Below are 24,444 nucleotides of genomic sequence, written 5' to 3'. Positions count from 1 at the left end.
AGTAACTCAACCCACACCTTTGAAATAAAACAATAGAATCCGTCTGAATCTTTCCGTCTTTCTTTTGTGCCTTTTCGAGCTTTCAAACTAAAAAAGAAAAAAAAAAATTAGAAAATAAAAAAACGCCAAGATTTCGCCCACAGAGACGGGAGATAAGATCTCACGTGACCTTATCTTTTACACAGAAATTATTTTTTTTTATATTTTTATGTGTTTTTGTGACGACTGAGAAAGACGAGAAGCGAAGACGAGGAGAAAAGACGGTTATAGAATTGATACATCTATCTTTGCAGTGGATTGCCCAAGCTGGACTCGCTACCGTTTAGATTCAAGGGCTCAGGGCCAGGCAAGATGGCCCCCATGGCGGTGCCAACCGAGCAGCACCACCACCGGAACACAACGAAGAAGGCGAACAAAGTCTTCAAGTCCAAGCATATGACCAAGGGCGCTCTGAAAGATCTCTCTAAGGGTGTGTGGCGCATCGGGAGAGTGTGAATATACCAGCTGACAGTCAATTAGGAAAAATTGAGATCGAGAGGGGCAGCCGAAAGACCCCCCACCAGCAGCTCATGTCGAAAATGCAGAGACGAAACCAGGCCGAGCAGAAGAAGAGACTGAAGTCTAAGGCGAAGTCTGAGGCTGTCAGCATATTTTCTGGCCAGCATGGTGCTCCCCGGCATGTGGCAGTCATACCAGTCTCGGAGGGGGTGGACCTGGATGCGGCAGTGCTACAGCTCAACCAGAGCGTTGACGTGCCCAATAGCGAGAGTTACAGTGGCATATGTCAAGTACGCATCGACCGGTTCAAGCAGAGTATTACATATATACCCGCTACGAGGGATCTGATCAGCGCATTGGATGTATGCCGGCTGGCTGATTTCGTTGTGTTTGTGATTTCTTCCGATGCGGGAGCATTGGACGAAACGGCTCAGGTTCTCCTCAAGGCAGTAGAAGGCCAGGGTATCTCCAATGTCATGGCACTTGTACAGGTATGTGGTATTCATTCTAGCAACTTAGTCAATGAAATTGACATTTATTCCTATCAGAGGCTTGAGAAAATACCAACACCGAAGAAGAGGACACAAGTTGTAACTTCGCTAAAGTCCTCATTAACACGATACTTCCCTAGCCTTGATAAAGTCCACTCTCTCGACTCTAGACAGGATTGTTCGAACGTCATTCGCGGCCTTTGTACCGCAACTCCAAAGGGTATACATTGGAGGGATGATAGAAGTTGGATGTTGATCGAGAATGTAGAATGGCCTGCTTCTTTAACTGAGGAAACAGGTGATGTTGTGATTACTGGTATAGTTCGAGGGAAAGGTCTCAAGGCGGATCGATTGGTACACATCCCAACCTGGGGAGATTTCCAGATATCATTAATCACTAAAGTGCCGCCTCCGTCGCGCAAGAAGGAGGATGCAATGAATATTGATGATGCCGTGAATGAGGAAGTTTTGGATGAACCGACCGAAGATGCTGAGGATCTTACTACGGTTTCTCCCGAGGAAGTGTTCATGACAGATGATACCCCTTCAATGCTTGGGCAGGAGAGAAAAGGTGTCCTGCTTGACGATCACCATTATTTTTCAGATGAAGATGAACCAACGGCATACGAGGTGCCTAAGAGAATACCCCGTGGTACCTCAAAGTACCAATCAGCCTGGTATCTTGATGACTTTTCTGACTCGGGGTCTGATCTCATGGACGAAGAGCACGATGGTGATGAAGAGATGATGGATATGGAGGAAGGCCGGCCTGAGGATGGCGTTTTCCCTGATAATAGAGATGCCATGACCGAAGGCGGCGGTACTGAATACCCGCAGTCCGAGATGTTCTTAGATCCATCTCCAGAGGAAGAAGCCAAGCAGATAGAGGAGTACCGAGCCAGCAAGAAGAGCGAGGCTCAGGAAGACCTCGAGTTCCCAGATGAGATCGAGCTACATCCTAACACATTAGCGAGAGAGCGTCTGGCCCGATATCGTGGTTTGAGGAGCCTCAAGACTAGCAAGTGGGAAACTGAGGAGGACAGGGCACACGAGCCAGAGGACTGGCGCCATCTGCTGCAGGTACCAGATTACAAGGGAGCACGTAATCAGTGTATACGAGAGGCTCTTGTTGGCGGCGCAAAACCTGGAACTAAAGTGCACGTACATCTCCGAGCTGTCCCATTGAACCTGCAGCAACGTAACCCATCCCCTCTATCCCTCTTCTCCTTGTTGCGTCACGAGCACAAGCATGCGGTTGTCAACATCAACATGACCCTAAACTCCACGGTGGAAGCACCCATCAAGTCAAAGGAAGAACTGATCTTCCAATGCGGCCCTCGTCGACTGCTCGTCAAACCCATTTTCTCCTCCGCAGGGACAACGCCCAACAATGTTCACAAATTCGATAGATTCATACACCCTGGCCGCAATGCAGTCGCTACCTTCATCGGCCCCGTATCCTGGGGCTCCATCCCTGTACTAATATTCAAACGCACGTCTGTGGCTGACCCCGAAATCCTCGATGGAAGCGATGAAGCCAACACCAAGCCTGGTGCCCTGGAGCTCGTCGCAACTGGGACATCTATGGCCCCAGACCACTCTCGCGTGGTAGCCAAGCGAGTCATCCTCACCGGCCACCCGTACAAGATCCACAAGAAGCTGGTCACTGTCCGCTACATGTTCTTCAACGCAGAGGACATTGCTTGGTTCAAAGCCCTGCAGCTCTGGACCCGACGTGGCCGCACCGGCTACATTAAAGAGAGTCTGGGAACCCACGGCTACTTCAAAGCCACGTTTGATGCAAAGATCAACCCGCAGGACTCTATTGGAATCAGTTTGTACAAGCGGATCTTTCCCCGGAAGGCTGTGGAATGGGATGCTCTTGATTAAGGTGTGAAAAGTTATGGATAGGCCACCGGTTAATGACAGTTTCTTGGGATGTTTAACATTATAATGAGCAATGATACAACGCCAAAGGTTTAGATACTCGATTCGATATCAATAGAATCTTCCTTTTTGTCTGTTTCTTCTTATTTTCGTCTGATCTTTCCACTCCCCCCTTTAAGTATCACATGACTGCTCAACGCCCGTCTTCATCTTCAACGTCAACTTCAACTTCATCAAATATCAACATCGCCAACTACCGAAATGCCGTCTTCATTCCAGTCCCACCAAGATGCTCGTTTGGGTGATCTGGCCGGCCAGAAACTGGGCCGCAGCCAACAAGCTTCGGGCATCAAACCACGAGCTGAAGGCTGCAGGCGCTCTGCTATCCTTGCCCGCGCCTAGTGGGACTTTTTCTCAATCCTTCCGCAGCTGTTCCTCACCCGCAAGGACCAGAGCAGTGGCACGTCTCTTTATATATCCTCCCTTCGATATATAACTAGCGGATGCGATGCTATCCGCTCCCTTCGTTGCTCTATATCCTGCTCTGTTTTTCTTTTCTAGCCCGGCCATGCGTGCAGGAAGGTGGAACCCCTGCCCGGCGTGTGCGTCTTATATTCCTGCTCGAGGAGCTGGGTAAATATATAAGCCTCTTCTCTCTCTTTACCTCTGCTTATCTCGCTATCTGAAAAAGCCCTGATATCCTTTCCAGGCCTGTCTCCAGTTTGATCCTTTCGTTCCTGGGACGGGACTGAGGCTCCTACTGCTAAACTAGTTATATTATTAGCGCTTATCGTTATACACGCCAATTGATCTAGGATTAGTCTACCCATCGGCTGGAGGAAGATGACGGTATTACCCGCCCTTCGTTCGCGCGGTTTCGTCGCTTCACGGCCTCCACGAGTTGATCTAGATGAAACACCGCCTCTTCTACCTAGGAAAAGCCAGGAGCATGGCGCCCTCACGCTCTCCAACAAGGAAGTACCGCATTGGCTGGGAGAAAGCAATTATATCCTGACTGGCTACCGAGTTCCATGCAATTCGACCGCTCGTTGCTTCTACAGCTGGTTCTACACCCATAATGAGACCGTTAACATCTATACGCATCTTATCCCGGCCATTGGCTTTGCCGCTGCAGAGGGTTTTGTTTTCCGGCACTTCGAGGCTCTCTACCCTGAAGCTCCGGTGGCGGATAAAGTGGTTTTTTCACTCTTCCTGCTGACAGCCATAATGTGTATGAGCTGCTCGACATTGTTCCACACATTCATGAGCCACTCCGAGAAGGTGGCCAAGGCATGCCTGCGTGCCGACTATATGGGAATTGCAGGGCTGATTTTCGGTGACATCATCTCTGGTACTTATGTGGTGTTCTATAGCGACACAGCGTTGTGGGCTATTTATTGGACAACTGTAAGCTCTTCCTTACCTTAAGGTGAGGATATCTGGCTTATATCAGACTCTCTAGACATTTGCGTTCAGTTCCTTAACATGCATGATATTATTCCACCCGAAATTCGAAGGTGAGGAGTACCGAACCTTTCGTGCGTGGACATTTATCTGCACCGGATTGTCTTCACTAGCACCCCTGATGCATGCCATCATACTTTATGGCCTTGAGGAAATGATGGAACACGGCGGGCTCCCGTACTACCTCCTTGAAGGTCTGTTGCACATAATTGGGGTCGCCTTCTATGTGGTGAGCATGCTTCCACGTCTCTTCCTCATCAATATTACTTGCGTGATTTTGCATTCTTTTCTAACTTCAATTCACGCTATGGGGACATCTCCGTCGCTTTCCCTTCTTGCCTGACCCATGTAGGGTGGGGGGAGGGGAAAGCGGGCGGACAAGTCCCTGGCCCAGGATACGGTTACATGTCTTGGGCTTGTGATGTTTTCGAGATATTCAGACCCGCATCCCAGAGTCTCTGAGACCAGGGAAATTCGATATTTGGTTCAATTCGCATCAGATATTCCACATCTTGGTTGTGCTGGCCACTATATCGCAGGTTATCGGCATCTGGAGCGCCTATGACCATAAATATTACACTGAGATAAGTCTACTACATTGACCTCAGTCACTGGCTGGGTAAAGATAAGCCACACTGAGGGGAATGTAAAAGAAGAAAGCAAATACCCGTCATGGTTGGATGCAGACGGTCCTGAAGAGAAGGTTGGAGTGAGTATTAACAACTCTGATATCATTACAGCCCGCGGTGGTTAAGATTTTCGCTAAGTTATCTCGAATAGGAAGGACGATGCAGGCCCTAGATAGAACAAAAAAAGTCCGAAAAGCCTAAGAGCCCCGAATATATTTCCAATATAAAAAAAAAGAACTTGCTTGGAAATGGACAAAAAAAGGAATCAGAACCTATGGTCCCAGAGAGGGTCGAACTCTCGACCTTCGCATTAACTTCATATTAGTACGACGCTCTAACCAACTGAGCTATGGGACCTTGACATGCCGTGGCAAACGCAGCGGTTGCATTTCTTCGCTCCCATGTGGACCGACTGTCAGAGTGGGCCTAAAATTGATAGCTGGCGGAGTGGCAAACGAGGCATTAATACAAATTGATAGGATAGATATTATTATCGGTCTAATGCCTTAGAATGTATCTCTATGCTATTTCCAACACCGTCGTAGGAAAACAATTAATAGTTATCTTCAAGTTGGATACCATCCATTCTAGCATTCAGAAGTCGCTGCCTGGTCATTTCTTCAATATCCCGCTCTAACTGTTCAGGTTCAATGTCAGGATACGGACATTCATTCGTATCTGATGAGTCGTCAAGTTCAATGCCATCATTGTCAACCATCATTATGCGGGCAGGAGCCTCGTCATCTGTATCGTCAACGTGGTCACCATCCGCACCATCGACAGCAGTGCCTGCAGTAGCTGCAATACCAGTAGTAGCAGTGGCAGCTCCAGATAGGGCACCAGCGAGAGCAACAGAACTAACATCCACACTAGGTCCAGTCCTCGGTTGACCTTCCTGTACCTTAATGGCAGTCTCCTTGGTAGCAGTACCTGATGTCTGGGCAGCTCTAGCGGTAGCAATCCTCTCCTCCTCAAGATTCTTCATCTCTTCCTCATTAATTTCAAGCTTATGCTCCTGTCTCTGTATCTCACGTTCATCTAGATGATCAAACCCAATCCGCTGCAGTATCTTGCCAATTGAGAACTGATACTGTAAATGGCCACTGACGATACCGGTGACGTCGTAATTCTCCACTTCTTGGATACCAGATATGGCTTCAAGACCGGCAATGTCAAGCTGCATACTGTTTGCGCGGTAGAGGAATTGGAGGATTCCATCGTTTTCTGAATAGACGTTGACAAGCCTGCCGCTGACAACGGATCGCATCAGTCGCCAGTGGGAAGTGGTAGACGGAGTAGGGGAGCCGATCAAAATGGCAGACTCTACTAATCCAAATGCCCGTCGCTTTGCAAGGGCGATGAGGCAGGAGAAAATGACGCGAGCTCCGAGTGAGTATCCTATTAGAGTGACTGATCTCTCGCCCTGAGCTTTGTTGATAAGGGCGTCTGCGAGGATCTGACCTGCCTTGTCCGCACGGACTTTGGCAACATTGAAAGGGTTGTCGAGGATGTATGAGATTTTCGAGATGGTGACGGGGAGCATTACTGCTCCTACGACGGGTGCAAGAGCTGTCTTGCTAAGTACGGTTCTCCCAGCAAATGTCCAAGCAGTATTCCTTACAAAGGTCGTCAGGGAGCTGCCTAGTCGTAGGAGGGCTTGCAGCTCCCATCGAAGAGCAAAAACGTCTGAATCGGGGCCAAGAACTCGCCATGGTTCTATTACGTCCTTTCCTTCGGTAAGCCAGCCGCTGATTCCAATAGTCACCCTAAGTCTATTATCCGAAGACGGGGGCCTTGCTTTTGTGGGCTCCGAGGCAGGTTTTGGAGTAGAACCAAGAGGTAGAAAGGCAAAGTCCTCTACCTCTCTTGCGTAACGATCCATCATCCTCCCGGACATTTTGGCACCATAAGCACCAAACAGTCCACCGATAATGATAGTACTACCGGCAACAGCGCCAAGATATCCAGCAGCAACAGTTGCTCCAAGTCCTAGGCCGCCCAGAATAGTTCCGACGCCAGCGGCGACTAATGGTGCAGCAAGACCTCCAGTCACCCCAATAAGCGCCGCGCCAGCCACAGACGCAAGCTTAACTTTCCATCTCCGGCTGATCTTGCTCTGCTCTGCTCTGCGCTTGAGCTCTTCTTCGGCATGGTTCATCTCCTTCACACTATCCAGAAGCACATGTGCGACTTTTATCTCATGTTCTGACACATCTGCAACTTGTAGGCCGAGTTGCAAGGCCACTCTAACAAGAAGGACGCGTGAATGTGCGTTATAGTGCTCCAGACTGAGTAATATCAGGAGCAGGGAATTGACAATCAAGTCCTTGGTTTCACTGGGTAGTTCTTGTAGCGCACAGTCCTGTTGTCCAAGCCCTCCTTCATCCAAATCAATCAAAGACTGTTGTGCTTTCATAGGTTGCAGAGGTGCTCTCCCATTCTGGCCCTGGAGAGCCTCCCTAACTCTGGCTAAGACTGCATCTCTCCACGAGCCGAAGTGTCGAGACGCCTCCGCCTCCGCCTTTATCGCCGCAACCGTGGTAGCTGACCTCACAGGTCTTTTGGGGCGCTGTGGCTGTCCTGTCTCGCCGCCAAGGAGGTCGACGTCTTCCTTTCCACTGTCCAATGCATTCCCATGAGATAGGCTCCCTTTCATCTCTGGCTCCGCACGGGGGCAGAGCAAGTCTTCCATGCAATCCACAGTGTTGAGAATGAGGTCGATAAGGTCGCAGCACTGTGAATCGCTCAGGGCCTCACGGATATCCTGGGAGCGCGCCTGGGAGCCGTCTCCTAACTGCCGATGTGCATGCTGGCCCCCAGATCTTGTCCCATAGCTCGCCATCATAAAAAGGGACGTTATACTTATAGATACGAACAAGCTTTGGGCTCTGGCAATGAATGCTTTTTTCGACGATGATCACTCGTAAAAAGAAGAGGGAAAGCCCGGTTTTCTTCTTCCAAACGCCCTTCTCCCCAAGAGCCTCGCCGAGTCACGCTCGCTTTCCAAGGGTCTTCGGGGCTTTCAGGCCTTCCAGGGCGCTTCCGGCTTCCTGCAGCATCCAGTCTCAGAGAAAGTAACACCGTTCGCAGCGTTCGCCATCTTGACGTCACGTGACGTCGCGTGTATATCACAGCGGCCGCGAGCCTTCGAAGCAGGGAGAAAAAAGGTCGACAGCGACAGCGAGGACGAAGAGAAGAACTAGTCAGAGCCGGTCTGGACGACAAAGTAGCGGCCCATGGTCTTGCTGGCGGCCTTGAGGGCGTCTCCATCCCACGTCTCGCCGTCTGGCTTTTCTAGTTTCTCGGCAGGTTTACGACGAATGCGCCTGGTCCGGCCAACGAATTCCTCCCGTTCCAACGCGGACTTTAACAGAGCCAGATCGATTGTATTCTCCTTCTGAGCGTCGGCGGTTTCGTCACGTATGCTGCGCAGCGGAGTCACACCCGTGGTGTCGACCTGTTGTATCTCCTTCACGAAATGTATCTGTGACGCCAACGTCTTGAGCATCTCGTCTTCTTCGGCCTGCGAGGCGGGCTGTGGGAGGGCAGCGAGTCGAAGCAGGTGTCTGAGCTGCTTCGGCGAGATCCCGGCATCGTCCTCTTGTTGAGAAGCAGGCAGAAGCGACTTGACGGACCACGTTGGCTTGGAGAGGAGCGCGCTCACGTCCGTAGGCGCCGCAGTTGAGTAGTAAGCTGGGCCGGCTGCAGGGCTCTTGACCAGCCAATTGGCCCGTATCAGGGCTCTTCGGAGCGCTGGACATGCCACCATCGTAATTGCATATATTAATCACCGTCAGTGTAGCGAGTCCGTAGAATAAGAGAGCCGTGTTGTGTTTTGGGAGCAAAAAATAAAGGACGTTGAAGGCTGAGAAAAAGAGTCTGGCGAGGCTTGGCCAAAAACGTCACCCCAAACTTCGCCCGGCGGCTTTGCTGGGTCCTTTTTTTAACCCGCAACGACCAGACATAGACGGACTCAGCTCTACACCAAAACAACATCCGTTGACACGAGAGGACATCCTGAAGGCTTGTATAGCTCAGAAAGAGGCCAGAGACTGCTGCAGAAATGTCGGAACAGGATCCCCGGGTGCTTCTGCAGAAGGTATGTGGCCAGAATACCCCGCGAAGACACTGCGTCTATGCCTGCTAACGCTCGCTCTTCAGGCAGACAAAGCCCTCCAGAGCGCTTCTGGAGGCTTCAGTTTCTTTGGAAACAAGACGGAGAAGTTTGAGAATGCCGCAGATCTATACACACAGGCCGCAAACTGCTTTAGAGTACAAAAAATGAGTCCGTCTCCCCCACGTTGAAGTTTTATGCAACAGCCCGTCCAGTACACAGCTGGCAGAGAGAAGCCAGCTAACGGTTGAACTTTGATAGACAAGGAGGCGGGAGCTGCATTTGAGAAGGCTGCCGCTATATTTACCTTGAACCTAAACGAGCCAGGAGACGCCGCAAACACACTCACAGAGGCCTTCAAGGTATACCGGAAGAGTGACCCAGAGGACGCTGCCAGAGTGCTTCAGACTGCTATACAACACTACATAAGTACCGGAAACTTTAGACGAGCTGCATCTCACCAGCAGAACCTCGCCGAGGTGTTCGAGGTTGAAATCGGAGACGAGACCAGAGCTCTTGCAGCTTATGAGAAGGCAGCCGAGTGGTTCGAGGGCGATAATGCCGAAGCGTATGTGTTCATTTCCCCATATCTATATGTACCGGGATTCAGCTCTCTAACATCCTACAATCAGTCTCGCCAACAAGCATTTCCTTAAGGTTGCAGACCTCGCTGCTTTAAAGGGCGATTACGCCAAAGCAGTTGCCAATTTCGAGAAAGTGGCCAAGTCATCAATAAACAATAACTTGATGAAGTGGTCCGTAAAGGAATACTTCATGAAAGCTACTATGTGCCACCTCGCCTCAAAGGTATCGTATTATGCATCCTCCACCCTGCCAACAGCTGCAGTTCAATATAGCTGACGAATGGACCACTCCCTGACAGGACCTTGTTGCTACTAACCGTGCTCTCCAAAATTACACTGAGCTCGACAACTCATTCCAAGGCACACGAGAGTTTGCACTCCTCACAGACCTAACTCAGGCCGTTGAGCAGGGGGACACGGATGCCTTTGGAGATAGACTCTACGAATACGATCAGCTGAGCAAGCTAGATAAGTGGAAGACGGCGATATTCCTCCGAATAAAAAATAATATCGAGGAAACAGGGGAAGATTTCTCTTAGGATATACATGTTGATATTACCATTTCCTTCTTCTCTTCTCTGTTCTTTTCTTTTTATCTCGAAGTCACCAATTTATGCCCTCCCTGTTCACCTATTTCGCTTCTCAAATGCTAATTTATGTGTCTTATCTTAATTTACTGCCCTGGCCATATGGAGCTTGTTTTTTTTTTTTTTTTAAGCTTTAATCACGCTCTGATATCATGGTACAAGGGGTGGTAGACATGCATGTCTCTAGCGGCCATCCCAGTCCTACAGGTTCTCTTCCTAGTCACTTCGATCTTACTTGCATCAACCAACTTTTTGATTAATTCCCAATTGCTTCCGTAAGAAACCACAAAGCATCACCCAAATATTGAAATTTAAACTAGAGAGTCCTAGACATTACCGTGATGCCATGCATAATGCTCAATTACCATCCCAGAATTATTTTACTTGCTTTCCTTTCCTCATTTCCATCTCTTCACTCCAGCCTAATAGCAAAATCTTCTCCTACAGTAATAGTGACGCACCTATCGCTAGCATTGGTCACATTTTCACCCTGGCCACGGTTCTCCTTCAGTAAATCGGATTTCAGGTAGTGCTGTACCATCTGGGATTGAACGGCTTTGAATACCCCTTGCTCGATGGAGCGAGCACCAAGTTTGATAACGTAGACAGTAGTAGCCAGGTTGTCACAAGCTTCAACTTGGGCGTCCAGGATGAATGTGACATTGTCTGATTCGCCCAGTTTGGCATGATGCAGGGAGTCATGGAACTCAGCCAGGCTATCAGTGGCCTTTAAGAGATATGAGTGTGCGAGAACGGCTGCTTCCGTCTTGGAGAATGGGGTGAACGGGATGTAGCACGATACATGCCCTGCGAGAGATGTCTAAATTATTTTGCTAGTAAGCATTTTGATGGGACATCCAGATACGGGGGAATGATATTGGGCTGATTGGTCCTTACTCCTATCTCCTTTTCTAGGTCATTCGCAACAAAAAGCTCTAGTTCGCGGTGTAGGCGAGACTCCCAGTTTGCCGTGTCTGCAAGCTCTACTTCGAGCTCTCTCGAGTTGAGGTCATAATATTCCATTACCTTGTCCTCCCCACTAGAGGCAGCAATAATACACAAGGTATTTGATCGGTCAATTATAACCTTCTCTCCTTCACTTAGGTAGTACCCTATAGACATAATTAGCATTGGATCGATTATACATCAACAAGAGCATCGTATCAAAACTACTCACATGCATCTTCTCCTTCTAAAAAGGAGAGTACCCGCTGGTACTCGGCTTTATCACCCTTGTCAACAAAGATAACTTCCAGCTCACCAGGTGCGTTCGTAGGGCTTGTGTCATTCGACAGCTCTTCATCTTCACCTTCACCTGGATCTGGATCTACCCTCTGCAGGTTGGAGATTGGTATGAATGTACCCAGTTCTTTGGCAAGACTCGACTTGCCATGACCTGCTGGTCCAACAAACGCCATAACCAGGGGAGAGTTTGTTCGTGTCATGAACTTCATGATTATAAACATCCTCACCCACTTAATCGCTGTTCTCTGCCCAATCAACAAGTGTTCTGCACGCGTTATTCTTTTGATAAACGGCAGTAGGTACATCTCAACGCTTGCCGGGAGAGGCGGTAAAGTCCTAGTAGCCTGGAAAAGACAGTGCCTGATTGAAACGTTGACACTTTCTTCAAGGGTATCTTTCAACGCTTTCAATCCGGAATCCATGAGCTCATCATCATCGTCTGGTTCAGGGCTCTGGTATGTGAAGACTCCGTGTTCCCAAAGAGACTTGGGAATAGAATTTGGATCAGCGCCCGCGGCCAAAAGCAACTTGACAATCGAGACTGAAGTTGAGTTTCTGTTCAATATGGCTGATGCAAGCAAGGGGATTTCAGAATTGTGTACCGTCCCATTGGGATCTGCTCCATTCTCAATAACCAGGTCAACAAGGTCCGTCCGGCTACATGCTATGACTGACAGCAGTATGTCCAATTTCTCTTCTGGCGAGATGGTATCACCGCCCCCCGACTGGGAGTAGTTTGTGAGAAGCTCTTTGATAAGGTCATAGTCGTGTCCGGACTCAATCGCCCGACACACAATCTGCGAAGGCCGGGTAGCCTCAGCAGTCTGATTAGAGGTATCAACCGAGTCAAGCTCCTAGATATTCCGAAAAGAATGGTTCCCGCCCATGGTGTAAGAATGGTTTCATTTCAATCATCTGTTTACATGGAAAGGGGGTAAACATCACTTGATGCGCTGTCAACAATACCTTTGAATCGCTGGTCTCGCTTCCAGCAGACAGCAGATCTATAAGATTCTTCGTCTCAGGCCTGTCCTCTCGCCACGCTGATGCTAAAAGACAGTGAGAAAAACTGCGTAAACAGGCCGCCGGATGGTAGAGCTATAGGGGGTTCCTCTCTTTTCTCACCATATCGAGGGGGCTTTGGCGGCTTAGCAACCCGATCGGTATATTCATGGACAAACTTGCATTGGTCGGCGCTGTGTTTGCAGCCTCCATTTACCCAGTAAAAGCACGTAAAGGCCTTTTTAGTAGAGTTTGTTCTTAGCATAATGGTGGAATAATACACGATATCTCTCTAAATCAACCGGCTATGCTGAAGACGAGGAGAAAGTGTACTGTGCGATAAAGGGAGCAGGCCAGGGACAAACGAGCAAACAAGCAAAAGCAAGGCAAAAAAAAAAAGATATACTAAGCCGGGAAGAGCTGTCTTTCACTGACCATTTTATTCACTGTTCCGTCGCAGTGAATCAATATACGCGCTATGAGAGAACGTAACAAATATCAAAGGGAAGTCAGGGAGGGAAAAAAATTTCAAGAGGAGGCTAACTAGAATTTGGTTCCGCAAGCTAAGTTAGTCTGTAGAAACGCCGGAGAACAGGGACACTCCGGGCCTTTGGAGGAAATCAACGAATGGCATCGACTGTTCATGACTCGAAGGCGATGTACGGGAAAGAAGAAATACCTATCATTGTAAGGCCATCTTTCGTTACTTCTGACATGCTGCCGCCTGCCGCCTGCCGCCATCCAGCAGCTCGCTAGTTAAGTCAGTCTCGTTGCCGACTTGGCGCAGTGAAATTGAAATTTGAAATATTAAGAGTCGAATATCATGCGCGGAGCAGAGCTTCGTTAGCTCCCCGTTTGGCTGACAGAAGAGTGTTTGGACAGTGACTAAGTCAATATAATGCTATTGCTGAGTTGTGAGATAGAAATTCAAAGCAATCAGGCCCTCATGAAGGCAGGCAGAGAGCGAGCTAACGAGCTGTAGGGAGCCGTCCGTCCAGCAGGCAAGAGTTTCTCGCAGTATAGCAAGGTGCTTGCTCAAAGGAAAAAAAAAAAGGGACAGTGCAGATATTGTTGATGCGTTGTGTCCAATGGTTCTCCTGGCGACAAACGAAGGATTTGTGGCGGCCAGCAGCGCGGATCAGACAAAAGAGAGCCTGTTAGACAGCGTGGAAGAAGGCCTTCAATTCCGGCTGATCAGCGGAGCGATGCAGGGTTTGTCTGAAATCGTTTTGGCGGCAGAGCCGACAGACAGCTCATCTTGCTAGGATGAGATGCGACTAGTTACATTCCTGCCCTCACGTTGCGATATTGATACATGGTTTGTTTGAGATGTTGTCCGTTTGCCAAAGAGGAAGGCGATTGTTCCAGGGATCGATTCTGGTACGTAACCATGACCAATTTATTCTAGGTTCTCGCATCGAATATCCTCCGCTGGCGTTGGCCATTCCCCGTTCTCTTGCATATCCGGATGCTGAATATAGAATCAGTCAGGCGTATATGTCCGTTGTTAATGACCCTATGTGTGCGTATGAACCCCCCAGAATCGTACATTTGTGCATCACAGGTTGCATAAACCTCTGAACAGGGCCATCCTACCCGAAGTTCTAAAAATAAAACCCACCGCTGCCCGAGTCTTCCTGGGGGTGTGGATGTGCACAGGGGACTTCGGTGCAAACATACATCAGAGCAGTTACACGGGGTCTCCGTATAAACTATGCAGGATGCAGGTTCTTTCTCGGAGTCAATCTCGAAAAGCCAAAAAGTGGTTCGATTTCGCTCCCAAACCCACCCTTTCTACAGAGTACCCAACATTATTATTGTCCTAAAAGAGGCCAGCCACTTTGAGAACCTCAAACGTCAGAAACCAAAACATGGGCCTATTTTTCAGAATAGTTAGCCGTTTCCCTTGAACTCGGTCGAGAGAGGCTTGGGAGGCCAGTGCTCTCAACCCCTTGAGCCCGACGCTGGCCTCTGTTGTTACAGGTTGTTTGGAAAAGAGGGATGACTCCGAATGTTTGTAACCTGGCCATATTCCCCGGATTTCTGCCCAGGAGGCGACAAGTCAAGGCCTCATGGGATACACGGAACTCACGTCACGTATGTATGCAAATATACCAAGAGATTTGCGGGTGATCTTGAAAAGATGCGTACTTAAACGGTCATCTTCTGGTATACCCTGAGGGTTGGTTGTCAATGGAGGCAGAATCGGCCGATAATCATAAACTAGCGATCGATATACTTAAAGGATGTAGATGGCTGCTCCATAAAAACAGGGTCGGGCCTTGACTTGCAGCTAATAGCGGGAGAGCCAACGGCCGGGCCAACGCAACGGCGGAGTTGCAAATTTTGTAATATATTGAGTGGTTTGCGCGTATGTTTTGGGAATTGAAATCTCATAACTATTCAACATTCAACCAAGGTATTTTTGGTGGATGAGGTTACGTGTCTTTATCCAAGCATCTTCCCCATTTTTCTCACTCCGTTGCTTCTCCTTTTCTTTTCTTTCTCTTTTGGCTAGAAGGTAGTTGACAGTTGTATTCCTTGACACGAACCCCAAGTTTGTTGGTCTGACCACGAACTAAAGTATGTGCCATCAGGGGTCTGAATCGCTTGTGTGTAAGTATATTGGCCGGTAGGGAGACCCTTGCTTTCGATTCCCTGTCAAGGATTCAAACCGGTAAATTGCTGTGTTAATCCACATACCCGGTCCTATAGCAATGGATACCTGGCTGATATTAACACTATTTTCGGTCGGGATTCCGTGGTGTGTCTCAAGCCGTGGCCGAGATTATCAGGAGAGAGGTTATTATATGCGTGATGATATCGACTGGGATTTCGTAGATCATCCATCCCAGTCCACGGACCTTACGTCAGATATAAACAAGCGTTGCCTTTGAAACCTGCGATGCCTCAAAAGTTGAAAAATTGGTGGGCAGTCGCAGAAGTCACTGATGTGACATGCTTGACCGACGTGCTGGTAACTTATGGTCAAAATTCCTGGATATCTCAAAGCAGGCGCTTTTTTTTTTTTTTCCCGTCCTCTCGTTTGTTTCAATCAAATGGGGTATAACAACCCGCTTGTCGTAAATGATATCGCACGGGAAGCTTTTGCTTAATCCGTCAGTGCAAAATATCTCCTGCGAATCATTGCCACGCGGTTCCCGCTCGTAAACTGAGGCTCTGGGATGTGCATGCTCTGTAGACTTGCTCGTCTCTATATTCTCTAACAGTGCTAGGGGGGTCCTCCCACGCTGCCACGAATGTATACGTATCGTTTGTAACAACCCTGGAAGGCCCAAAATATATTGCGGCAAACATCTAGACTGGTTTTGCTGACGAATTACTAGTGACATGAGCTGACGCGGTCAAGAAGAAGAACTTGGTCAGGAATGCGACGTCGAGCACTCTGATGGAGCCGTACACGTTCTTGCGGGTACGGTCGAAGGGATCTAATCGGTTCGCAAAACTCCACAGATCTCACGACCGTTACAGCGCACTCCAACGAGGTCTTCCGGGTCCGTCTTCTCGTTGGCTTCTCCAGGCCGTTTCCGTGCGGTGGTCGATTTGTTCCAGCATCTCCAGTGTCTCCAGCATCTCCACTTCCGAGGACCAGCTGTGCGCCTCTAAATATAGCCAATGGTAGAGACCAGCAAGGCACGTACTGAGTAGCCAGTCGACTCTTGGGTCTTCTGTGACAGTAGTCGTAAACTACTCGTAGTAGCGCTAGAGTTGGGCGAACGACGTTGTAATAACCGTCTTTGAATAACACTTTTAGTCAACTCGATCTGATAAGCTTAATCTGACGACCACGTACAAACAACAACTACAACATCATCATCACCAATATCACTGCCATCATCTCATTGCACCGCAGAGTCGAGATGGATACCTATTTCGTGGACGGCCAGATGCCTGTCGAGCTTACTAGTTGCAACGCTAATCGCGCGGCTAAACGTTGAGGCTGGGAGCGAGCGGATGAGGCGCTTGTTGCCGTGGCAACAATCCTGACGGCTGTGTTTTTGTTCGGCCCGCGATCCTGAAGACAGCAGCCATGTTGTTTCAACAAACAACGGCATCAGCATCTCTACAGCCAGACATTCCTTAGTATATGCTTGCAATTTTACAGCAGTGGCCATGGGGAAGATCGAGCCGCCGTTTCTCTACGACCCGCCATCTCTCTATCCCAAGTCCGCACAGGTTGCTGACTTCAACCCCAAGGCTGTTACGCTGAACAGCTGGGCTCCTCGGCCGCAGAAGCCAAAGAAAGATGGGCCCTTGGTCAATTTCAACCAGCATCCGGACTCGGTAACTAACATTGCTCTTCTGCTTATATGTTTCAGCCTGGAAGAAATCTAACATCTGAACCTGCTAGTACGCGGTCCTTCCAACCGGAAGAAAACCCATCACAAATATGAGCCCGAATATTAAGAAATACGTCAAGTATGCTCGAATTTTCCAGCTTGTTTTGCGAGCTTTAACCCTCATTGGGGTTATGGGAATGCTCTTCTGCGTTATCTGTATCAACAACACGACAACCCAGGTAGCATGGATTATCCGGGTAGGGGTAGGTTGATGCTGCCTTTTTTTATATATATTCAACATTTTCTTTATCATCCACCGCCTAACAACCCTATAACTAGCCCGCGGTTTCAATGGTGCACACGATCTACGCGGTTTTCCATCTTTGTCGATCTGCTACCTCCCGTACGCCTGGTTCCACGGCAAGTTACATGCTCTTTGCAGCAGTACTTGACGCTGGCCTGGTTCCTTTCTACGTATTCACTGCCTTAATCTCGCGAACGGAACATCAATCGAAAAGTTATGGTTGGAAGACACTGTTTGGAAACGACAATGCCAATGCGAAGATCATCTATGCCACGGTGCTCATTGCCACAACGGTTGGCGGGTTCCATATCGCGTCGTTGATTGTGGATATCTATCTGGCGGTGGTGTTCCGCAAGATAACCAAGTTGCCACCAGACATGAACCCGTTGGAAGATAACTTAACTGCCCGTCCGCATAAGCGCACCAGATCTGAGATAGCCGAAAAGCATCTTAGCCAGAGCACAATTGGCTCATCTGAGACGGATCCATACAACACCATCCTGCCAGCTACTCGCACGGTGCCATTTGCGCACACAAGGACCGATTCCGGAGTGACTCTCACGGGCACCCAGCCCCACAAGCACGGAGATGATCGGTCGTCATACTACTCTGCTAAGTCGCACCGTCACTCGCGTTCTGATCTCCCAAGCCAGCAAATTCGCCAGTATGAGGAATCTAGTCGCCCCAAAACACCCATTTCCCGCACTACGGTCAGGGGGAGAGGAAACGGTTCATCCAGGCCCCAGTCTGCTGTCTTCCATACTCCGCCTCCCACCGCACAATCCCGACCATCGTCTGTAGATATTCAGAACCGTGGTCCAAGCGTATCTTCTAACTGGGAGGCGTATCCTTCAAATCCTCCATCACCTGAGCTGAACGCTCAAGAGGCTTCGCCATTCAGAGATCCCGTCGGTAATCCAGCGCTGGACAATGAAGATGCAATCTGGGATGATAATTTCGAGGGAGATGATGACCTGATTCAACGAAGCGGTACTGTTCTACGACACCGAGGAGTATACGCTGCCGTAGATGACGACGACGACGATGAAGACGAGGCAATCCTTAATCCCAACGGACCAGAAAATATGTTCGGGTATCAACAAAGCCAGGGCGAGCGTTATTATTCCAAGGGCAAAACTGAACAGTTCAATCACAATTCTGGTCTGGAGGTGAACCCACTGTCCATGAATCCGCCAACTCCCCGCCCATTGGATCCAGAGGAAGAGAGCAAGGAAGCTGCTCGAAGCGATGTCCGTCGCGAGGTACTTTCCAACCTTCCAAACCCATCTGCCACCCCTTCTAAAGCTACACCTGGTAGCAAGTCACGCTCGTACGGGGAACTTGCAAAGAACACTCCGTCCCCTGGTAGCAACAAGAAACTGTCATCCCGCTGGAGACGTAAGAGCGGCCGAGTGTCAGCTTACGAGTCTCTCCGAGGAGAGACTGATGACGCTGATGACAACTTTGAGTCGCCTATCGGCAAAGGCGAGACTGACCGCAAAGGACGAGTTGTTAGCAACACTGGCATCGACCTTGGCCCAGATCTAGGTTCCGGCTCGCCAGGGTACGGAAATTATCTAGCCGGCTTGGGAGTCGGCCGCCGTCGTGAGGTTAGTGGGAAAGTTGCAGAAGAAGGGAGGGGTGGTGACCTCATTCAAGATGAGAGTGAATCATCCCCGTCCAAGAACAAAGGAGGCCATCAACCTTCAAAATCGAAGGAAATTAAAGCTGCGGGCTGGGCACGGTGGAAGGGTTTGTGAGGGACTGCGGTCCGGTAGGTAGGGGTGAGATGGTGAGAAGGAAGGGGGAAAGAGATGCAAGTCCCCGAGGTTTGCCGTGGATATCTGCAACGTCTTGATACTTGCTTTGACACATGTTTCTTTTTATATCTCCTACCATGTTTTTTTTCTTTCTTTTTTCCTTTTTTGATATTGATGTTCGATCATGACAGGGTTAAGTATGATTTTCGGCCGGACGAAGATGAGAAGTGTGGGGAAGCGAAGGAGGAAGAAGGGGTTACAGATTTCACAGATGCTTGATGCTTGACGGTTAACGTGTTCGATGACGCTAGGATGCCAGGTACGTGTTTGGATGGATCGTTTATGAGGAGTTCGAGGGTGCCGACCATAGTTACTTCATACTTGTTCTCTACTTATTAACTATACACCATAGTTGTTTCTATAACAAATTGATTGTTGAACCAGAATGATATTGTCCCAGAAGTATTAACTGTGGGTCAGGCCTCTCAGGCCACCATCAAAAGATCCCAGCACTGCCATGCCAGACGTATTGGGACGCAACCAACCTCCTCATCGCCTGCTGCTGCATGATCGTATTTTTCCTCTACATGGCTTGTTTTGTCTCTCTCTTCCTCGGGGGACCTGAAAAGATAAGCATCGTTCCTTGTGGATGTAAACCTATCCCAGCGCAGCTACGGGCTGCTTCCTCGTAACGACATTGCTGTCTCTCTGCGCCTACATGTACATGCATCTCCACGCCTATCCTTGTCCCCTGGGATGGGTTATACAGAATAATCACAACAGACACACATCCATGCATGTACACGCTGATGTACGCTCGGCATCTCTTGCATGGCCTCCTGCAGTCAGCATAAACTGAGAAGCTGTCCGTGATCCTTGATATTCGGGCCCTGGATGAGGCCTCCGTCAATTAAACGTAGTTAGGAGGTGCATGGTCCGGCAGTTCATTCTGTCAGGCGTCTGTCTGGCCTCTCCTCTGCGGGAGAGTTTCGGTGGCAAGGTCAGCAGAGGATTAACAGCGGAGAAATATCGAGCTGTAACCTAGCAAGGCAGGACGAGGAGCCGCCCTCTGGTTTGCTGTCTGGCCTTGCTCTGGTCTGATGCGGCTGCTCAGAATGCGACTCCGCCTTGAGCCTTGAGTCACAGAGAGACGGAGACAGCTGGATGGCCCCGATCCTCAGCAGGAGGAGGAGCCTGGAGACCAGCCAGATGGAGACGTGGGAGCTCGATATACGAGGCGGCTTTGCTCTCTTCTGTGCTATTGGGTACCGCGATCCCGTAGCCAGAAATAGATACAAGCGTTCGGCTTGCCCTTGAGGCTGGGAGGAACACGTCGTACCCAACGGAGGTACTCCGTTTAGCGATGACTGTGTCGAAGGAGTCGGCCTGCTTTCTTTTGCTTTTTGCTGGCCTGTAGTGTTTTGATAGATGCGGCTTCGTCATGGGACGGTAAAGCTGCGTGTTTGACGGGGCGTTATGAACAACAAGGCTGACGGGTTGATATGCGCCTCGATCAAGTACACGGAGGTCCCGGGTACTTTGCCTCTGCTGCCGAGCATCGAAGCCGGAAGATAGCAAAGCTTGTACATGTACACCGCACTTTTCAACAGGAAGGTTGCAGGATAGTGAAGAGCTTGTTCACACGAAAAAGAAAGGAGAAAAAAAAAAAAAAAAGAGGAGACGCAGGTGCCTTTGGGAGCTGAAAAGGGGTGTGTACCCATGGTTTGCTTTGTATGCGCCGTTGAAAGGCAAGATTGCCTTTTTCTCTCGAATGGTAAGACATGGTAATTTGATTCTATGTGCTGAATACTTGGAACGTTCATTTTTTTGAGTATTTTTGAGTATTTTTTCTCGTTTTGGTTCTAAAAAAATAAAAAGGATAAAGAAAGGTAGGGAGATGGAGAGCGTATGCAAGTTGCTCAGAGACATATAGACGAGAAGACAAGCGGTCGGCTATGTGCAGATCTAATAGACGTAATATGAACAGAAAGGATATATATAGGCAGAGGAAAAGGGAAAGAGGTTGTACCAGCAGCAGACAAAACAGCTTATGTGCAGGCAAGATATGTCAGAGAAAAGAAAACCATCGAGGGGTGAGAGTGTAGTCATTAGTGTATCCAGGCCGGACAGGTGGCGGGTATGAGAGAAAGGGTTGATAAAAAAAAATTACAGGGAAGTAAAAATGAAGGTGTTTGTTCTCAGAGGGTAGTCTGAGGTGCCTGCACCTCCGCGTGTGTCACGTTTAGGAGACGATGTACTGCTTGTCCTTCTTGATCTGCTCAATGACCTCGATTGGTACATTGATGGCGGCAGCAGCGATGTCTGAAGGAGTAAGGGCGAGCCATTGGCTGAGGGAGACGTCAGCGACACGGTCGGCCTTGTATAGTTCAAGGTAGATAAGCTCCTCGGTCTTAGAGGTGTTCTCAATATAGTGGCCAGAGTTGTCTGGGAAAACACCGGCATCACCAGCGGTGAAGTCGAAGGTTCGGGCAAGACCACCACCGATGTAGACAGTAGCACGGGCGTTTCCGCTGTGGAAGTAGAGCCACTCCTCAGCCTGTATGATAAATGGTTAGATGAGATTGAAGTAGGGGTAAAAGCATATAAAGATAAGCTTACAGTTGGGTGCCAGTGAAGCTCGCGCATGCCACCAGGCTTTAGGCGGACAACGGCACAAGCAATGGTCTTGGAGACAGGGAAGTTCTTCGAGTCAACAATTTGGATGGTACCACCACCACCGGGAACCTGGATTTCTGGAGCATTGGAGATATGGAAGGTGTAGGAGCTGTTGCCAGTGAGAGCGCCCTTGCCACCTTCGACAGTTTTGGTGCTAATGGTAGAGTTGATGAGGGCGAGGTCGGGGTTGTAGGTCTTGTCGAAGGTACTCGGTGGGACACCGAAGTTCTTGGCCAGAACGTCCTTTGGTGTGTGTGAAATCCAGTCGGCAACCATGAAGGTGGTTCTAAGAAGCAGTTAGTCGCATGCGATTGACATTAAGGGATTGCTTAAAAGCATACCCGACACGGTCGAAGTCACCGTCATCGAAGATCAGCAAGATCTCGTTCTCGTCCTCGAGTCCCTGGAGAGAGTGAGCAGCTCCCTTGGGGAAGTAGTACATATCACCAACTCCGAGCTTGTCGAGCTGGAACTGGCCATCCTCAGTGACGGCAGATATTAGGAATGAACCAGCGTAGATGTAGGCCCATTCAGCCTAGAAGATAAAAGTCTCAGTATACAATTGTCGTCTGATACAGGTTGCAAAAAGGACGAAAGATGAAAATGGGTTGAACATACAACTCTGTGCCAGTGCATCTGTCGGATACCGCCTTTAATCAAATGGACTTGGGCACCGGCGATGTCATGACTGGTGTAGAATCCTGGATGACCTGCTCACGGATCCAACCGCCATCCCACCAATCCGTTGTCTTGGATAGGGAGAAACTCCATTTCATGTTGGGAACAAGGCCATTGTCAGTTGCTGGCTGACCGCCGATATTGCTTGGATTCTGGAGGTCAAGCTGATTGTTGGTACCACCTGACATTCGAAATCAGCAAAATGACCTTCTGCAACGTTGGTAGGGTAAGTGAAGGCTGGAATATCATACCAGAAAAGACAGCTCCCTTTCCGCTCTCCTGGATGGGTTGGCCAGGAACTCCGCCCTTAGGAATGGGGATAGTAGCATCTGCTATGGCAGCAAGCGCGGCCACCAACACTGTGCTGTACTTCATTTTGTGTGCGTATGTATGTATTTCCGGTGCGAAAGACTCTCCCAACTTTTTGAATTGCGTCAACGCAAATGAGATGAAATCCCCCGTTTGAACCCCCGACGGTCGATGGGTGGTTGGAAGGAGGTTGGATAACTTGTTATCCTCAAAAAGGAGTGGATATGAATTCTGATCTACAGAACTGTTGTTGACGGGCTGTAGGAGTGGTTATTTATGTAAAATCTGTTGGCAGTGGAAGGAAGATAAATATATATATTTAGCCTCCGTATTGAACGTGGCTAAGGCTAAGGCCACTGGTATCCGCCAGGCAGGGCCTATCATGCGCCTAGCTACGCTCCCCCCTCTCCACCCTGGTTCCTCTACCAATACCATTCTTGGTCTCTGGTGGTCGGATTGAAACAGTATGTCGGCCCGCGGAAACGCTGCTCACAGCTTTTGGCCCAGAGCGGCCGAGAGAAGGCCAAAAGATCGAAGGGAAAAGCAAAGATAGCCAGGGAAAGAAGAAGAAGCCGAGTGCTAAGGAAGACCAAGTACATTCAAGAGCAACTTCGTTGCGAGGAAGAATCGTATGAGACACCTAATGTTTGTCTCATTAAATCAGCCAGAAAGGAAAAAATTGGAGCATAGAGCTCTATTTCGGACCCTGTTGGAGTTTGTTCCTTTTTTTTTTTTTTTTTTTTTTTTTGCAATGCAATCCTTTTTGGTGCTTTTTTCTTTTTTGAGGATGTTCCTTCTACAGCTTTGCTTTTTTTTATAATCACTTTGCTTCTTTTTGCCCTTTTTTTTGCATCCCATGGGGATAAACTAGGGGTACCCGTACGGGGGTGGCAGACTCGGCTTACATCGAAGTTTGTGGCGGGGTCGTTAGGCTCAAGCTTTAAAAAGTCTGCTGTTTCAACTTTATCCCATTCAATTTCGGTTCCACATTTTGCTGGAGAGGTTCCTCCACATGGTTGGCAAGCGGGCTATAGATAGCACGCTAAGCCAGGGACTTAGCCTCCACCACAGTCGTCTCGGACAACAATCTCAGTTTGATTTGCAGCGAGGTTACGACTCCACGTGATGTGATGCCACGGCCTTGGAGGTTGCTCAAGGGCCTTCTCTAGCTTCTAGAAGGATGGTGATGCCTGATTGTTACCTACATGTGGTGTGCTCCAGCCGACTTGGATATTGATGGAAATCGAGTCAATCAGAATAGGCCAGTTTCGGCCAAGGGCATATCTTCAGGCGTCAGAGGTAGAAAGCAGATGCGTGAAGGATAGCTATGATCGTCTCCCGCGTCTACACTTACCACAAAGACCTAAACTCCGCTTCTCCGTCTGTAAGAGGATGGCTCCGTATCTTTGACTGAGGAAAATAATGAATCATGATCAGCTCCCCAAAGGTAGTGTTACGCCTATTTTCCGTTTAGAGAACAAGCGTTTGCACTCACAAGAACACGACCGACAAAGCAAACACGACACAACCCGAGAATAGCGTCTAAAGAAGAACTCGGAATTGCTGCAGTTCGGGAGTTCATCCCTGGTCTTCCCGTCTGCTGGTCAACGTCAACGAGAGTTGGTCAAGGGGAACGAAGAAAAGCGCCGTGGGAATCCGTTCGGTCGGCTGGTTCGGATCATCCACCAAGACTGCCTGAGTCAGTACTCCGTATGTAAGTATATAAGAAGGGCGGACTCCTTGGTTCTTGGAAGCTCACCAGGTTGCTCTGTGTATTTTCTCTTGTTTTTTTTTTATCTTACTCTTCTCCTTGCTGCTTCTGTGCATGAAGGCCAGTCAGATTATACTTGAACCCCAGCCTGGGGGTTCTGGGCGCCACTTGGCGACGTCAGCCAATGCTTCAGAAGCTTCGGTG

The 24,444-nt window shown here is 49.1% G+C and overlaps 8 protein-coding genes and 1 non-coding gene across 15 annotated transcripts; 4 read left to right on the top strand and 5 right to left on the bottom strand.

The window, feature by feature from the left end:
- Nucleotides 1-222: 222 nt before the first annotated feature.
- On the top strand, nucleotides 223-3,201 carry TERG_03498 (uncharacterized protein). Of its 2 annotated transcripts, XM_003236405.2 has the most exons (3): nucleotides 223-469; nucleotides 520-989; nucleotides 1,047-3,201. In XM_003236405.2, the coding sequence occupies exons 1-3, from the start codon at nucleotides 352-354 to the stop codon at nucleotides 2,877-2,879; spliced, it is 2,421 nt and encodes an 806-aa protein (XP_003236453.1). In that variant the 5' UTR covers nucleotides 223-351; the 3' UTR covers nucleotides 2,880-3,201. The 2 variants fall into 2 exon arrangements, with proteins under 2 accessions (XP_003236453.1, XP_047604073.1); XM_047748099.1 differs by having other exon boundaries at nucleotides 520-3,201.
- A 518-nt stretch (nucleotides 3,202-3,719) lies between these two features.
- TERG_03497 (uncharacterized protein) lies at nucleotides 3,720-4,942 on the top strand (the record flags this gene model as incomplete). The annotated part of the gene is made up of 3 exons (XM_047748098.1): nucleotides 3,720-4,283; nucleotides 4,339-4,569; nucleotides 4,781-4,942. 3 exons carry the CDS (start codon nucleotides 3,720-3,722, stop codon nucleotides 4,940-4,942), a joined length of 957 nt encoding a protein of 318 aa, XP_047604072.1.
- Nucleotides 4,943-5,150: 208 nt separating this feature from the next.
- On the bottom strand, nucleotides 5,151-8,083 carry TERG_12007 (uncharacterized protein). Its single transcript, XM_047751031.1, has one exon. It carries the CDS (start codon nucleotides 7,812-7,814, stop codon nucleotides 5,523-5,525), a length of 2,292 nt encoding a protein of 763 aa, XP_047605960.1. The 5' UTR covers nucleotides 7,815-8,083; the 3' UTR covers nucleotides 5,151-5,522.
- Nucleotides 5,245-5,326, bottom strand: TERG_10533. The gene has a single exon. It is a non-coding gene; the product is annotated as a tRNA-Ile (tRNA).
- Nucleotides 8,084-8,168: 85 nt separating the features above from the next.
- TERG_12006 (uncharacterized protein) lies at nucleotides 8,169-8,738 on the bottom strand (the record flags this gene model as incomplete). Its single annotated transcript, XM_003236403.2, has 1 exon — nucleotides 8,169-8,738. One exon carries the CDS (start codon nucleotides 8,736-8,738, stop codon nucleotides 8,169-8,171), a length of 570 nt encoding a protein of 189 aa, XP_003236451.2.
- Nucleotides 8,739-8,918: 180 nt separating this feature from the next.
- On the top strand, nucleotides 8,919-10,361 carry TERG_03495 (uncharacterized protein). 3 transcript variants are annotated; one of them, XM_003236402.2, is made up of 5 exons: nucleotides 8,928-9,068; nucleotides 9,131-9,254; nucleotides 9,345-9,651; nucleotides 9,716-9,890; nucleotides 9,967-10,361. In XM_003236402.2, the coding sequence occupies exons 1-5, from the start codon at nucleotides 9,033-9,035 to the stop codon at nucleotides 10,204-10,206; spliced, it is 882 nt and encodes a 293-aa protein (XP_003236450.1). In that variant the 5' UTR covers nucleotides 8,928-9,032; the 3' UTR covers nucleotides 10,207-10,361. The 3 variants fall into 3 exon arrangements, with proteins under 3 accessions (XP_047604071.1, XP_003236450.1, XP_047605959.1); XM_047748097.1 differs by having other exon boundaries at nucleotides 8,919-9,254; XM_047749583.1 differs by having other exon boundaries at nucleotides 9,716-10,361.
- Nucleotides 10,362-10,386: 25 nt separating this feature from the next.
- Nucleotides 10,387-13,109, bottom strand: TERG_03494 (uncharacterized protein). Of its 3 annotated transcripts, none has more exons than XM_047749582.1 (4): nucleotides 12,466-13,109; nucleotides 11,432-12,353; nucleotides 11,152-11,366; nucleotides 10,387-11,074 (listed from the first exon to the last, which is right to left on the bottom strand). In XM_047749582.1, the coding sequence occupies exons 2-4, from the start codon at nucleotides 11,919-11,921 to the stop codon at nucleotides 10,667-10,669; spliced, it is 1,113 nt and encodes a 370-aa protein (XP_047605958.1). In that variant the 5' UTR covers nucleotides 11,922-12,353; nucleotides 12,466-13,109; the 3' UTR covers nucleotides 10,387-10,666. The 3 variants fall into 3 exon arrangements, with proteins under 3 accessions (XP_047605958.1, XP_047604070.1, XP_047605957.1); XM_047749581.1 differs by having other exon boundaries at nucleotides 10,407-11,074; nucleotides 11,432-12,548; nucleotides 12,625-13,109; XM_047748096.1 differs by having other exon boundaries at nucleotides 11,432-13,109.
- A 3,604-nt stretch (nucleotides 13,110-16,713) lies between these two features.
- On the top strand, nucleotides 16,714-18,866 carry TERG_03493 (uncharacterized protein; the record flags this gene model as incomplete). Its single annotated transcript, XM_047748095.1, has 2 exons — nucleotides 16,714-17,065; nucleotides 17,142-18,866. The coding sequence occupies exons 1-2, from the start codon at nucleotides 16,913-16,915 to the stop codon at nucleotides 18,864-18,866; spliced, it is 1,878 nt and encodes a 625-aa protein (XP_047604069.1). The 5' UTR covers nucleotides 16,714-16,912.
- Nucleotides 18,867-20,550: 1,684 nt separating this feature from the next.
- On the bottom strand, nucleotides 20,551-23,075 carry TERG_03492 (uncharacterized protein). Of its 2 annotated transcripts, XM_047749580.1 has the most exons (5): nucleotides 22,472-23,075; nucleotides 22,161-22,401; nucleotides 21,884-22,077; nucleotides 21,486-21,828; nucleotides 20,551-21,423 (listed from the first exon to the last, which is right to left on the bottom strand). In XM_047749580.1, exons 2-5 carry the CDS (start codon nucleotides 22,176-22,178, stop codon nucleotides 21,109-21,111), a joined length of 870 nt encoding a protein of 289 aa, XP_047605956.1. In that variant the 5' UTR covers nucleotides 22,179-22,401; nucleotides 22,472-23,075; the 3' UTR covers nucleotides 20,551-21,108. The 2 variants fall into 2 exon arrangements, with proteins under 2 accessions (XP_047605956.1, XP_047604068.1); XM_047748094.1 differs by having other exon boundaries at nucleotides 22,161-23,075.
- Nucleotides 23,076-24,444: the final 1,369 nt, after the last annotated feature.

Source organism: Trichophyton rubrum, assembly GCF_000151425.1.
Source record: "Trichophyton rubrum CBS 118892 genomic scaffold supercont2.3, whole genome shotgun sequence".
In the NCBI taxonomy this organism is placed as follows: Eukaryota; Fungi; Ascomycota; class Eurotiomycetes; order Onygenales; family Arthrodermataceae; genus Trichophyton; species Trichophyton rubrum.
Note: the sequence above shows the minus strand (reverse complement) of the source record. Positions and strands in the feature narration are given on the sequence as shown.